At 44.0% G+C, this 15347-nt stretch overlaps 1 protein-coding gene across 5 annotated transcripts in view; it reads right to left on the bottom strand.

Moving 5' to 3' along the window:
• prdm5 (PR domain containing 5) overlaps positions 1-15347 on the bottom strand; it is a 479054-nt gene that overhangs the window by 293037 nt on the left and 170670 nt on the right. For 3 of the 5 annotated variants that reach the window (XM_070863973.1, XM_070863988.1, XM_070864000.1), the window contains exons 9-10: positions 1429-1513; positions 806-963 (exon numbers count right to left, since the gene is read on the bottom strand). In XM_070863973.1, the coding sequence (XP_070720074.1) occupies positions 806-963; positions 1429-1513 (243 nt within the window). Of the gene's footprint in view, positions 1-517; positions 548-805; positions 964-1428; positions 1514-15347 lie in introns of all 5 variants that reach the window. The other 2 variants (XM_070863981.1, XM_070863995.1) reach the window with 1 other exon arrangement.

Genomic DNA, 15347 nt, shown 5'->3' with positions numbered 1-15347 from the left:
TAACCATTCAACATACTCAGGAAATGGAGAGATTGGCCCAATGTTTCAGGCTTTTTAATTCAAAGCTCTCTAAGTACTAATGATCCAAAACCTCTTCCATAGTATTCTTGCAAACAAAATATTTACACTAGTTAAACAACACAACCACTTTCATGACTCAAAGTGAACTTGCATGTCCAGTCAGTAAACTGAATCTTTCCCATTTTTACCTGTGTTTCAATTAGACCATATACAGCTTGACAAATGCCACACATTTAACATTTTAGCAGTGGTCAGGAAACTTGACTGTCATATATGGAATTAAAACTGGTAGAAGGAGGTTACAAGGAAGTAACACAACTGAGAAGTATGGACAGCATCTTAAATCCAGAACAACAATTGAATGGATTTGACATGTTATCCACCACATAAGATTGTATTAATACCATTAACTTCCCCTACCTGCATTTATATATATATATTTTTTTAAGTACAATCTTTTTAAAGTTGTTCAACTGGGAAATTACTAATGACTTACCGATATGCAGAGCTTCCCCAGGTCCTTGTGCTGTGGAAAGGGTGATGTCAGTGAGTGCAGATTACAAACATTGTGACGTAAGCAAGTGCAAATTTATCAATCATGATTGGTAGTAGGGCATTACAAGGTTATTTTATTTTGCAGTCAACTGCAGGGTTAATCACAAATTTGTGTGTAATTTTTTAATATGTATATATACACAAATATATATACATACATATATACACATACACAAATACATATACATATATATAAATACATATGTATAGACACTGGATTCATATTTACCTTTTTGTGGTTCTTGTACACATTTCTGTGAGCAAATCCCTTTCCGCAAAGTTTGCATTTGTAGGGTTTATCCTCGCTATGAATAATTTTATGCGCAGTCACTTGATCTAGACGTTTGAAAGATTTACTGCAGACCTCACAGGTGTAAGGGCGTTTCTCTGTGGAGAATGAGCAGCAAATATTAAACTGTCAGTTTGTAAAGAAGGAAAGATGAAAGGGAGACTTTATCCACTGAGGGAATCTTGCAATTAAGTCAACACAATTAAGATTAAACTAATTAGACAGACAGCTGCATGCCTTTTGAATTACATGCATCAAATTGCTTTTTGTAGGACAAGCTCGGGTATATCTTCTGCAATTTGCACATCTTAAACCATCTCTTCTAAATAGCAAACTCTGCTTAATTAGCTTCAGTAAAAAGAGAATGACTTCAAAGAAAAGTAGCTTCACACTATGAACATAAATCAGCTCTTTTTCAGATTAAAGACAGTTAAGCAGCTATGACAAATTTTATTTTGTGTTACTTAATTACCAGGAAAGCAGGTCTCAAGGCAAGCCCCAGAAAGTGAAACTTCGTGCTATCTGCTTTTATTCTTCAACAAGAATCTCCAGGTTGGAATTACCTGAATGGGTAATCATATGGCGCTTCAACTGGTTCGCTGATATGAATTTTTTGTCACACTCCTGGCAATTGAAGACCTCGTGAATCTTGAAATTTAAAGATAAACAGTGATTATTACATGCAAGGAGAATTCAAAGAATATATTAGATCAAAGACACAAATCTTCTGAGGTTGCTTTGTGAGAGTTTAATGACTTCTCTGCCTCAAGCCAAGTTAACATTTACAATTGCACTGTAATTGCCTTCCTAATAATCTTTGAAAAGACATTAGAGTATGGTTATGAAAATAAAACCCAACATTTAAAAAAGAAAAGTACAAGATTAGAACTCCACGTGGGAGAGGGGGCATCAGTTGTATTTAAAGGATTTTATTAGAAATATAATTCAAGAATATTAATTGAGAAAATTAGGTTAGAAATATTGAAGTTAAACTGATTGCAAGAGATTTGCTGACCTTAAAGTTCAGATTCGTCTTTAAACCAGAACTTGTTGTGATAATTGTTACTTTATTCTGTATCTCATTTATTACTTTATTCTATAACTCATCATGTCCTGGATTTTGTTGGAATGACTTTATGATACTGACTGCCTTATAAAGCTAGAAGCATTTAATAATCCTGGCATAAAAGCTCCTTTTATATATTTCTATCCATAAATCTGTACTGTTATGCATGTTTGTCACCATAATACTGAAAAAAATACCATAAAAGGACACTTATATTTATGTAATGCCTATGAATATCTTTGAATCATCCAAAACTGCACTACATACAATGAATTACTTTGAACTGCAATGTAGGCAAACCTGGGGTTTTATAAATGGAGTATAGAGTACAATTAATAAGGGGCCCAAGTTTCAACTGGATTTGCTCCTATTTTTTGGAGCAACTAGTTTTTTGGAGTATCCTAGAAATTGCAATTCTCCTCATTTAGTTTGCTCCAGTTCTCGTGAGTTAGTTTAGTTTCATTTTAGTTCAGTTTTTTTTCAAAAGGGGGCATGTCCAGCCACTTACGCCTGTTTTGCAAGTTTAAACTGCGAAAAGTTACTCCAAAATAAATTAGAATGGAGTAAGTGTCCACTTTTGTACGCCAGGAAAAACCTTGTGTAGAGTTAAGAAAACAACGCAACTAGCCAGAGATGGGGGGGTGGGGGGGGGCGTGGAGGGAAGGGAAGAGAGAGCACTAAACACCTTCACTTTTAAAAATAAAGAACCATCATCAATAATAAATCATAAAATCAATAAATCAAAAAATTTAAAATTTAAAATTTAAAAAATAAAAGATCAATCAATAAATCAATAAATAAAAAAATAAAAGTCCCTACCTCACCTACTGTAGCATGCAGCACCTATCCATTCGGTCAGGGGCTGGAAAGCGTTCACCTAGCAGCAAAGCTCACTAAAGCACGCAACAGCATATCTTCGACCGTTCGGCCAAGGGCTAGGGGCGGAAAATCGATCATGCAGCATCTCACTAAAGGATGCAGCAGCATATCTTCGGCCATTCGGCCAGGGGATAGGGGCGGGAAAGCGCTCACCCAGCCAATGTTTCTGTGCCATTGCGCATGCGCGCACGCTCCAACACGCATGCGCAACGCTGCCGGCACTCACAGACACGCTGGGTCCTAGCCCCGCCCCATTGTCAGCTGTGTAAACACAGCACGTCGATAGCTCCGCCCCCCGCAGCTCAAGCTGCACTGCGCCGACCGGAATGGAGGCCTGCAGACACTTCAGAATAGCAAGGTACTTTTTAGGCGCACTTTTCATTCTAAATAATAGGCACAAGGCTCGGAGGTGCGCCGTTCTAATGACCAGTTCAAACTTGGTTCCATTGTTACTATAAATTTGGAGAAAAAAACATTGAATAGACCACAGTTGGAGAACTCTGTGCAGTTTTAGATATCACATTATAGAAAGCACATGAAGGCAATAGAGAGCGTATGGTGTAAATTCACAGGGACATCAGGAGGAGTGGGAAATTACAGTTCTGAGGAAGGACTTGAGATAGTGGGATTATTCTCATTGGAGCTGAGAAGGCACAGGGGAAATGTTGTAAATTTTTTTTTTTAATTATGAAGTTTTGATAGAGTGAACAGGAGAAGATAATTTCCTTTGGTTGGGGAGAGGTCATCGATTTTAAATTGGCTTCAAGAGAGAGAGGAACAATGGTGGGAGTAATTTTGTTGCTCAGTAGGTTGTTGAAGCATAGAATACTTTGCCACAGGAAGTGGTTGAGGAAGAGCGCATTGCATCTTTTAAGGGAAAATTGGATAAATATTTGAGGCAGAGATACAGGAGTATGAGCAAAGAGCAGGGCAGGGAGATTAGTTTTGGATCATTCTAGCAAAGATCTGGCACAAACTCAATGGGTCCTTTGACTTCTACTGGTCATATAGTTCTACACTTGAGCGTAAACCAATGAGAGATTTTAGATATTTTATATGTATGGATGTAAAATTATAGAATTACGTATAAAAAAAGATGGGGAGAAAGCATATGGCAATATATGGCTCTGAAATATGTGGCTCTGTAAATTTTAATTGACATTTTTATTTCACTGTTTCTGTAACTGATAAAATCTTCATGAATATTTTCAACATTTGTACTAATTGTCACGAATACTAAGCTAAAATATAAAGTTAATGAAAATGAAAAAGCTATAATTAAATCCAACTAAATTATAAATATTTTACCACACTTCAGAAAATCACTGATTGCTATTTTAGCTATGATGTTAAATCTCTGATATCTGACAGTAATTTTTATCAGGTAATCTTGAACACCTTTTCATTAAATCCATACAATGATACCACATGCTATGGACAGGAACAGCTCTATGAAGCTCATACAATTCTAACGACATTATACATAATAGATTTACAAAAATGTCTCATGGATGGAAAATTTAGAGGTGAGTGAGCCAAACTTGCACTAACATTTTGAATTGTCATGACATTTCATATTCCATAGCCATTGGATTTCATCACATCAAACCTAGAAAATGCACAGCCTATTTAATGAGACTCAAATTTTCGGCTTGTTGCCTGCTCTGTTTTCACCCCGGAGGCCAGCAATGGCGGCGGTAAGCTCTTCCGGGCGGGTAGCCAGCTTCCAGCGCCCGCCAAGATTTTCGGGGCCGGTTTCGGCAGGGCACGAGCATTACCAACCAGAAGAGGCGAGCTGGTGTGCAATACCCCTGGTTGTGGCACCGGCTCGATTTTGGTTGCCGCCCGATCCGTAATGCTCCATAGAGCTCTGTGCTGGAACCGCCTCTGAAATGCTGTCTGACCTCTAGCGGCTTCAGTGAGGTAAGTAATGTCAGATAAGTGTTATTGTTTTTTTATTTTTTTTTTGCGGTTTATGTTGTGGTGGCGGTAGTTATTTATTGGGAATGTTTTTGGTGGTTTTTTCAGGGGGGTTTTTTCTCCCCAGGCCTGTCAGAGCTCTCAGAGGCCAGCTGTTTAGCTCAGCATTTTTGCCTGCTCAGCCGGCTTAGCACCCTGAGAGAGTTGTGCAACGTCTCCCTTAGCGCTCTGCCCCACACTCAGAGCCCAGCTGCCGAATTTTGCTGACTGAGGTGCAAACTGTTCCCGGGCGCAAACTTTACTGCCTCGCCGTCATTACCGCCCCAAAATGAGCAAAGCCGAAAATCCAGCCCAAGACACTTTAAATAAAAGAGACATTATAGGCAATTATTTCATGTGATGCAAATGTAATACTAGAGGTCGTGAGAACATTCAGCTCACGAAACACAGCTACACTATGCAATGAATATTGTTGGTGAAATAATCACTCCTTCTGAAATAATTACCAAGAATCGGTCACATACAAATAACTATATATAAGTGACTACTTCTAATACACTTTTAAGAGGAGCAGGATTCTAAATTCCTCCAATCACAGCCACCATTTTGAATGGGATGGACTATGAGCGGCAGCTGCACTTTTGTGGCCACCTGCAGCCTGCCTCATTCGCTAAACACCATATGGTAATTAGAACAGGACAAGGGCATGACAGAGGGAGGTGAGACTATTTTGAAGAGATAAATATCTAATTCCTCAAATATGTATTCATATAATAAAAGTAAAGTCTGTAGTGAGGGAAATGGCGAACAGACAATTTTGCACTTCCTAATTCGTCCATAATACTAACAATGAAACAAATCAGATAATGTGCTGGAAGATATGCCTTCAATAAATTAGACAACACAGGCAGTTCCCAAAAAATTCTGTCCCCACAATCTTTTATTAAATTTAAAACATAGAAACATAGAAATATAGCGCAGGAGGCCATTTCGGCCCATCGTGTCCGCACCGGCCAAAAAAAGCCGTACAGCCCTCGGTCAGCAGCCTGGAAGGTCACATATAAACCTATGAACAATGAACAATGGCGGAAAGGTAAAGAGTACCCAGCCCAACCAGTCCGCCCCACACAACTGCGACACCCTTTACACTAAAACATTCTACATTCCACCCCAACTGGAGCCATGTGATCTCCTGGGAGAGGCAAAAACCAGATAAAAACCCAGGACAATTAGGGAAAGAAAATCTGGGAAAATTCCTCTCCGACCCATCCAGGCGATCGAAACAAGTCCAGGAGATCACCGTGGCCGTATTCAATTCCCTGCAGTACTTACCATTATATCTGCGCTGGCCAACAAGATGTTATCCAGTCTAATCCCAATTAACAGCTCTAGGTCCGTAAACCTGCAGGTTACGGCACTTTAAGTGACCATCCAATGATCTCTTAAAAGTAGTGAGGATTTCTGCATCCACCACTCTTCCAGGCAGTGAGTTCCAGATCCCCACAACCCATTGCGAAAAGAAGCCCCCCCCCCGGCCAAATCCCCTCTTAACTTCCCACCAACCACTTTAAAACTATGCTCCCTCATAATAGACCCTTCCACCAATGGAAATAGGCCCTTACTATCCACTATGTCCAGTCCCCTCAATATTTTGTACACCTCAATGAGGTCTCCTCTCAACCTCCTCTGTTCTCATGAGAACAAACCCAGCTAATCCAATCTGTCTCATAACTAAGATTCTGCATTCCAGGCAGCATCCTAGTAAATCTCCTCTGCACCCTCTAGTGCAATCACGTCCTTCCTACAAAACTGCGACCAAAACTGCACGCAGTACTCCAGCTGTGGCCTAACCAAAGTATTATACAATTTAAGCATAACCTCCCTGCTCTTATATCCTATGCCTCGGCCAATAAAGGCAAGCATTCCGTATGCCTTCTTAACCACCTTATCCACCTGGCCTGCTACTTTCAGGGATCTGTGGACAAGCATCCAAGTTCCTTTTGTTCATCTACACTATTAAGTGGCCTACTGCTGAATGTGTATACCCTTTCCTTATTAGCCGTCCCAAAGTGCATTACCTCACACTTCTCTGAATTAAATTCCATTTGCCACTGCTCTGCCCACCTAACCAGTAGACTGATATCCTTCTGTAGCCCATGACTTTCCTCTTTATTATCAACCACACAGCAAATGTTCATGTCGTCTGCAAACTTCTTAATCATGCTCCCTATATTCAAATCTAAATCGTTGATATATACCACAAAAAGCAAGGGACCCAGTACGGAGCCCTGCAGAACCCCATTGGAAACATCCTTCCAGTCACAAAAACATCCATCAACCATTACCCTTTGCTTCCTACCTCTAAGCCAAGTTTGATCCAACTTGCCACTTTGCCCTGGATCTCATGGGCTTTAACCTTCGTGACCAGTCTACCATGTGGGACCTTATCAAAAGCCTTGCTAAAGTCCATATACACTACATCGTACACACTACCCTCATCGACCCTCTTGGTTACCTCCTCAAAAAATTCAATCAGGTTAGTCAAACACGATCTTCCCTTAACAAATCCGTGCTGACTATCGCTAATTAATCCTTGCCTTTCCAAATGTAGATTTATCCTGTCTTTCAGGAATTTTTCCAATAATTTCCCCACCACTGAGGTTAGGTTGACAGGCCTGTAATTACTCGGCCTATCCCTTTCTCCCTTCTTAAACAAGGGTACTACATTCGCAGTCCTCCAATCCTCCAGCACCACACCCAAATCCAAAGAGGATTGGAAAATGATGGTCAAGGCCTCTGCTATTTCCTCTTTTACTTCGCTCAACAGCCTGGGATGCATTTCATTCGGGCCTGGGGACTTATCTACTTTCAAAGCTGCTAAACCTCTTAATACTTCCTCTCGCACTATATTTATTTCATCCAGAATATCACATTCCTTCTCGATAGCGGTATCTGCATTGCCCCTTTCCTTTGTGAAAAAAGGTGCAAAGTATTCGTTAAGAACCTTACCAACATCTTCTGCCTCCTCACAAAGATTACCCTCATGGTCTCTAATAGGCCCTACCCTTTCTTTAGTTACCCTCTTATTCTTAATATATTTGTAAAACATCTTAGGGTTTTCCTTAATTTTACTAGCCAAGAATTTTCCGTGCTCTCTCTGAACATTCCTAATATCCTTTTTAATTTTGTCTCTTAACTTTCTATATTCCCCTAAAGATTCTAAAGTATTTACCATTGGTATAGGACATAAGCGTCCCTTTTCTTCTTTATCCTCCCCTGTAAGTCCCTAGACATCCAGGGGGCTCCAGAATTATTATTCCCACCCTGTTTCTTTCAGGTCACATATTTGGCCTGAGCCTTCCGGATCTCCTCCTTGAATGCCTCCCACTGTTCCGACACTGATTTCCCCACATATAGCTGTTTCCAGTCCACTGTGGCCAAATAACTCCCTAACTTAGCAAAATTAGCTTTTCCCCAATTCGGGACTTTTATTCCAGGCCCATCCTTGTCCTTATCCAGAATCTGACTGAATTATAGTTGCTGGCACCCATGTGCTCTCCCACTAATACCCCTTCAACCTGCCCAGCTTCATTCCCCAAAACTAAATCCAAAACCGCCCCCTCTTGTGTTGGGCTTGTTACATACTGACTAAAAAAGTTCTCTTGAATGCATTTCAAGAATTTCGCACCCTCTATACCCTTCACACTATATTTGTCCCAATCAATATTTGGATAGTTAAAATCCCCTACTATTACTACCCTATGGTTTTTGGACCACAGCAATTTGCCTACATATTTGCCCCTCTATCACCCTCCCACTGTTTGGGAGTCTATAATACACGCCCAGCAGTGTGAACGCCCCTTTTTTATTTTTCAATTCGACCCATATGGCCTCATTTGATGATCCCTCTAACATATCATCTCTCCTCACCGCTGTAATAGTTCCTTTAATCAGTACCGCATCACCCCACCCCCTTTTTATTCCCCTTTCTATCTTGTCTAAAAATCCTGTAACCAGGAATATTGATCTGCCAAACCTGCCCCTCTTTCAGCCATGTTTCTGTAATGGCTATAATGTCATACTCCCAAGTATCGACCTGTGCTCTTAGCTCATCCGCCTTATTCGCTATACTTCTTTCATTAAAGTATATACCATTTAGCACAGGAAGTCCTTCTTGATTGTTATTTACAAACCCTTGTTTCCTCTGTCTTACAGATTCGCTTTCTAAATTCTTGCTATCCACTTTCTGCTTTACTTCCTTCCCTTTTAAATTCGTTCTCAGGTTCCCATCCCCCTGCCAAGCTAGTTTAAACTCTCCCCAACAGCACGAGCAAAATTCCCCGTGAGGATATTGGTCCCGGCACTGTTGAGGTGCAACCCGTCTGGTTTGTACAGGTCCCATCTCTCCCAGAAGCAGTCCCAATGCCTCAAGAATTTAAAGCCCTCCCTCCTTAAGCATCAGTTGTACTCTCAAAGGCCTATTATTTAGATCAATGGCATTTTAAATTAAGACTACTGTTTGAAGCATAGATGTATCGATGAACTTTGAGTTAATTCACCTACTCCATGAAAAAAAACTTCTAGTTTTCGAAAGCAAACTATAAAAAGCTGAAAGTTATCAAAAGCTAAGATAATCTCAATACCAGTTACTGAAAAATAAAACTTCTGTGAGCAAGGCAATGGGCTATTTGCTTGTATTATATAATACAGGTGTGATGTCCGAAATCCGGAAACCTCGGGACTGAGGCGGTTCCGGATTCCACATATTTCCGGATTTCGGAACGTCTTTCCTGGGCCGAGGAAGATAGGTAGCGGGGGTCGGTCGGGCCGCTGGGGTTCTGGGGGTTGGTCGGGCCAGGTGGGGGGTGGTCGGTCGGGCCGAGGGCCGCTGGCTGTCGGGGGTGTCGGTCGGGCCAAGGCCGCGTGAGGTTGGTCGGGCCGCCGGAGGTCAGGGCTGTCGGTCGGGCCGAGGCCGAGGGAGGTCAGGCGGCTGGAGTTCGGGCCGAGGCCAGGGGAGGTCAAGCGGCCAGAGGTCGGGGGGCAGTCGGACCGACAACCAGGGAAGGTCAGGCAGCCGGAGGTAGGGCCGAGGCCGGGGGAGGTCAGGCGGCCAGAGGTCGGAGGGGCGGCCGGGCCGAGGTCAGGGGAGGTCAGTCAGCCAGAGTTCCGGCTGAGGCCAAGGAGGGGGGAGGTTGGGCTGAGGCGGGGGGAGGCCAGGCGGCTGGAGGTCGGCGGAGGTTGGGCCAAGACGGGGGGAGGTCAGGTGGCTGGAGGTCGGGCTGAGGCCGGGGGAGGTCGGGCCGAGGCGCGGTCGGGCGGCCGGAGGTCAGGCCGAGGCCGGGTCAGGTGGCCGGTTGTCTGGCCGAGGCCGGGGGAGGTCAGGCCGAGGCCGGGGGAGGTCAGGGCAAGGCGCGGTCGGGCGGCCAGAGGTCAGGCCAAGGCGAGGTCGGGCGGCCGGAGGTCGAGGGGAGGTCGGGCGGCCAAAGGTCGGGCTGAGGCCGAGGAGGGGGGAGGCTGGGCGGTTGGAGGTCGGGGGAGGTCGTGCCAAGACAGGGGGAGGTCGGGCGGCCGGAGGTCAGGCCTAGGCCGGGGGAGATGGGCCGAGGCGAGGTCGGGCTGCCGGGGGAGGTCGGGCCAAGGCCGGAGGAGGTTGAGCCGAGGCGAGCTCGGGCGACCAGACGTCGGGCCGAGGCCGGGGAAGGTCGGGCCGAGGTGTCCAGATTTCGGAGCATTTTCCGGTTTCCAGACGACCCCACCACGGATCGGCCGATGTCCGGATTCCAGAACATTTCAGATTCCGGATTTTGGACGTCGCACCTGTAATGCAAAAGTGCAACGAGCGCATGGACTTCCTTCTCGCCAAGATGGAATCTATCTAACATGCTGCCTCTCCTGCTTCCTTCCATTGCCTACCAAGCCAAACCTCCTGCCAGCCTCAACTTCTATTCCATCTCCCCCACCCCCACCATCTTCAAGCTAATCTAGTCCATGAGACCCATTTCCTACTCTCAACTTCATTCCCACGAAGCTGCTGGCCACCCACCTTCCCTTCCTGGTTTCCATGCTAGCTGACATTGTAAATGGCTCCCTTTACTCAGGTGCTGTCTCTCTCTCCCTTTCAAAACCACTATCATCTCTCCCCTACTCGAACAATGTGCCCTCAATCCCTCTGTCACTGTTCACTACCACCCTATCTCCAAACTCCCTTTCCTCTCCAAAGTCCTTCAATGTGTTGTCGCCATTCAAATTTGAGCTCATCTTTCCCACAGCTTCCTGGTTCAATCTCTCCAATCAGGTTTCAGGCCCCTGTCACAGTACTGAAACAGCCCGAACCAAAATCACAAATGGCCTTCTCTGTGTCTGGTACTATGATGTATTATGTCTCCTCATTCTCCTGGAGTTCTCTGTAGCCTCTCACATTATCAACCACAACATCTTCCTCCAACATTTTTCCCCTGTTGTCCAGCTCAATGGGACTGCCCTTCACTCTTTCCTATTGAGTCATTGTCACAGCATTTCCAACAATGTCCTCTCTTTCCTGCCCCTGCACCATTACTCCAGAGTATCTATTCCGGGCTTCATTCTCTTCCTCATCTTCATGCTGCCCCTTGATGGCATCATCGAAAGACATGGGGTTAGCTTTCATTTGTACACAGACGACACCCAGTGCTACCTCCACCACCGCTCTCAACCCCTACACCATGTGTGTTGTCAGACTGTCTGTCCTACATCTAGTCTTGGATGAGCCATAATTTCTTCCAGCTAAACACTGGGAAGATTAAAGCTATCATTTTTGGACCCTGTACCCTTTCCACCGATTCCATCTCCTTCTCTGGTTACTGTCTCAAGGGGAACCAGAGTATTCACAACAGCAGCACACTATTCAATCCCAAATGAGTTCCTGACCCCATATCCTCTCCTTCAGACAGACTGCCTACCTCCACCTCCATAACATCACTCTCCTCCACCCACCTCAGCCCACCTGCTGCTGAAACCCTCATCTAAGTCACCTTCAAATTCATAAAATCATACAGCACAGAAGGAGGCCATTTGGTCCATTATACCCGTGTCAGCTCTTTGAAAGAGCAATCCAATTAGTCGCACTCCCCTGTTCTTTTCCCATAGCCGCTTCAAGTATTTATCCAATTCCCTTTTGAAAGTTACAACTGAATCTGCTTCCACCACGCTTTCAGGCAGTGCATTCCACATCATAATAACTTGCTGAGTAAAATAATTTCTTATCTCACCTCAGGCTCTTTTACCAAATACCTTAAATCTGTGTCCTCTGGTTACCGAACCTTATGCCAGTGGCAACAGTTTCTCCTTATTGACAGGATTGAAAAGTGTGGCTAAAGTAAATGTTGGTCCCTTAGAGGATGAGACTGGGGAACTAGTAATGGGGAAGATGGAGATGGCAGAAACTCTGAGCAAATATTTTGTATCAGTCTTTACGGTAGAGAACACTAACAATATTCCAACAATGGATAGTCAAGGGGCTATGGGCGGGTGGGGGGGGGAAGGAACTTAACATAATCACAATCACTAAGGAGGCGGTACTCTGGACGTAATGGCTTGCATCCTAGGGTCTTAAGAGAAGTAGCAGCAGGGATTGTGGATGCATTGGTTGTATTTTACCAAAATTCTCTGGATTTTGGGGAGGTCCCAGCAGATTGAAAAACTGCAAATCTAATGCGCCTATTTAAAAAAGGAGGCAGATAAAAAGCAGGAAACTATAGACCAGTTAGCCTAACATCTGTGGTTGGGAAACTGTTGGGAGTCCATTATTAAAGAGGCAGTAGCACGGCATTTGGATAAGCAAAATTCAGTCAGGCAGAGTCAGCAGGGATTTATGAGGGGGAAGTCATGTTTGACAAATTTGCTGGAGTTCTTTGAGGATGTAACAAACAGGGTAGATAAAGGGGAACCAGTGGATGTGGTGTATTTGGACTTCCAGAAGGCATTTGACAAGGTGCCACATAAAAGGTTACTGCACAAGATCAAAGTTCACGGGGTTGGGGGTAATATATTAGCATGGATCGAGGGTTGGCTAACTAACAGAGAACAGAGAGTCGGGATAAATGGTTCATTCTCTGGTTGGTAACCAGTAACTAGTGGGGTGCCGCAGGGATCAGTGCTGGGACCCCAACTATTTACAATCTGTATTAACAACTTGGAAGAGGGAACTGGGTGTAATGTAGCCAAGTTTGCTGACAATACAAAGATGGGAGGAAAAGCAATGTGTGAGGAGGACACAAAAAATCTGCAAAAGGACATAGACAGGCTAAGTGAGTGGACAAAAATTTGGCAGTTGGAGTATAATGTTGGAAAGTGTGAGATCATGCACTTTGGCAGAAAAAATCAAAGAGCAAGTTATTATTTAAATGGAGAAAGATTGCAAAGTGCCACAGTACAGTGGGACCTGGGGGTACCTGTGCATGAAACACAAAAGGATAGTATGCAGGTGCAGCAAGTGATCAGGAAGGCAAATGGTATCTTGGCCTTTATTGCAAAGGGGATGGAGTATAAAAGCAGGGAAGTCTTGCTACAGCTATACAAGGTTTTGATGAGGCCACACCTGGAATACTGTATGCAGTTTTGGTTTCCATATTTACAAAAGGATATACTTGCTTTGGAGGCAGTTCAGAGAAGGTTCACTAGGTTGATTCCAGTGATGAGGGGGTTGACTTATGAAAAGGTTGAGTAGGTTGGGCATCTACTCGTTGGAGTTCAGAAGAATGAGAGGCGATCTTATCGAAACGTATAAGATTATGAGGGGATGCAGAGAAGATGTTTCCACTGATGGGGGAGACTAGAACTAGAGAGCATAGAAACATAGAAAATAGTTGCAGCATGAGGCCATTCGGCCCTTCGAGCCTGCACCACCATTCAATAAGATCATGGCTGATCATTCACCTCAGTACCCCTTTCCTGCTTTCTCTTCATACCCCTTGATCCCTTTAGCCGTAAGGGCCATATCTAACTCCCTCTTGAATATATCTAACGAACTGGCATCAACAACTCTCTGCAGTAGAGAATTCCACAGGTTAACAACTCTCTGAGTGAAGAAGTTTCTCCTCATCTCGGTCCTAAATGGCTTACCCCTAATCCTTAGACTGTGATCCGTGGTTCTGGACTTCCCCAACATCGAAAACATTCTTACTGCATCTAACCTGTCCAGTCCAGTAGGAATTTTATATGTTTCTATGAGATCCCCTCTCATTCTTCTAAACTCCAGTGAATACAGGCCCAGTCGATCCAGTCTCTCCTCATATGACAGTCCTGCCATCCCAGGAATTAGTCTGGTGAACCTTCACTGCACTCCCTCAATAGCAAGAACGTCCTTCCTCAGAATAGGAGACCAAAACCGAACACAATTTTCCAAGTGAGGCCTCACCAAGGCCCTGTACAACTTCAGTAAGACCTCCCTGCTCCTATACTCAAATCCTCTCGCTATGAAGGCCAACATGCCATTTGCCTTCTTCATCGCCTGCTGTATCTGCATGCCAACTTTCAATGACTGACGTACCATGACACCCAGATCTCGTTGCACCTCCCCTTTTCCTAATCTGTCGCCATTCAGATAATATTCTGCCTTCATGTTTTTGCCACCAAAGTGGATAACCTCACATTTATCCACATTTTACTGCATCTGCCATGCATTTGCCCACTCACCTAACCTGTCCAAGTCACCCTGCAGCCTCTTAGCATCCTCCTCACAGCTCACACCGCCATCCAGCTTTGTGTTCTGCAAACGTGGAGATATTACACCCAATTCCTTCATTTCAATCATTGATGTATATTGTAAATAGCTCGGGTTCCAGCACAGAGCCCTGGGGCACGCCACTAGTCACGGCCTGCCATTCTGAAAAGGATTTTAGAATACGGGGCTGCCCATTTAAAACAGAGATGAGGTGAAATTTCTTTCAGAGGTTTGTAAATCTGTGGAATTCGCTGCCTCAGAGAGCTGCGGAAGCTGGAACATTGAATAAATTTAAGACAGAAATAGACAGTTTCATAAACGATAAGGGGATAAGGGGTTATGAGGAGCGGGCGGGGAAGTGGAGCTGAGTCCATGAACAGATCAGCCATGATCTTACTGAATGGCGGAGCAGACTCGAGGGGCCATATGGCCTACTCCTTTTCCTATTTCTTATGTTCTTATGTTCTTATTTACTCTATCAAAATCCTTCATGATTTTGAACGCCTCTATTAAATCTTCCTTTAACCTTCTCTGCTCCAAGGAGAATAATCTCAGCTTCTCTAGTCTCTCCACATAACTGAAGCCCCACATCCCTGGTACCATTCTAGTAAATCACCTCTACATCCTCTCCAAGGCCTTGACATATTTCCTAAAGTGTAGTGCCAGAATTGGACACAATACTCCATCTGGCGTCTAACCAGTGATTTATAGAGGTTTAGCACAACATAAGTTTCAACTAGTCCAATACTTTAGTGGCCGATCCTACCCTACATAAACCTCAGTTAATTGAAGAGTGTTAACATAGAAACATAGAAAATAGGTGCAGGAGTAGGCCATTTGGTCCTTCGAGCCTGCACCACAATTCGATAAGATCATGGCTGATCATTCCCTCAGTACCTGCTTTCTCTCCATACCCC

The sequence above is a fragment of the Pristiophorus japonicus genome, chromosome 2 (assembly GCF_044704955.1).
Source record: "Pristiophorus japonicus isolate sPriJap1 chromosome 2, sPriJap1.hap1, whole genome shotgun sequence".
In the NCBI taxonomy this organism is placed as follows: Eukaryota; Metazoa; Chordata; class Chondrichthyes; family Pristiophoridae; genus Pristiophorus; species Pristiophorus japonicus.
Note: the sequence above shows the minus strand (reverse complement) of the source record. Positions and strands in the feature narration are given on the sequence as shown.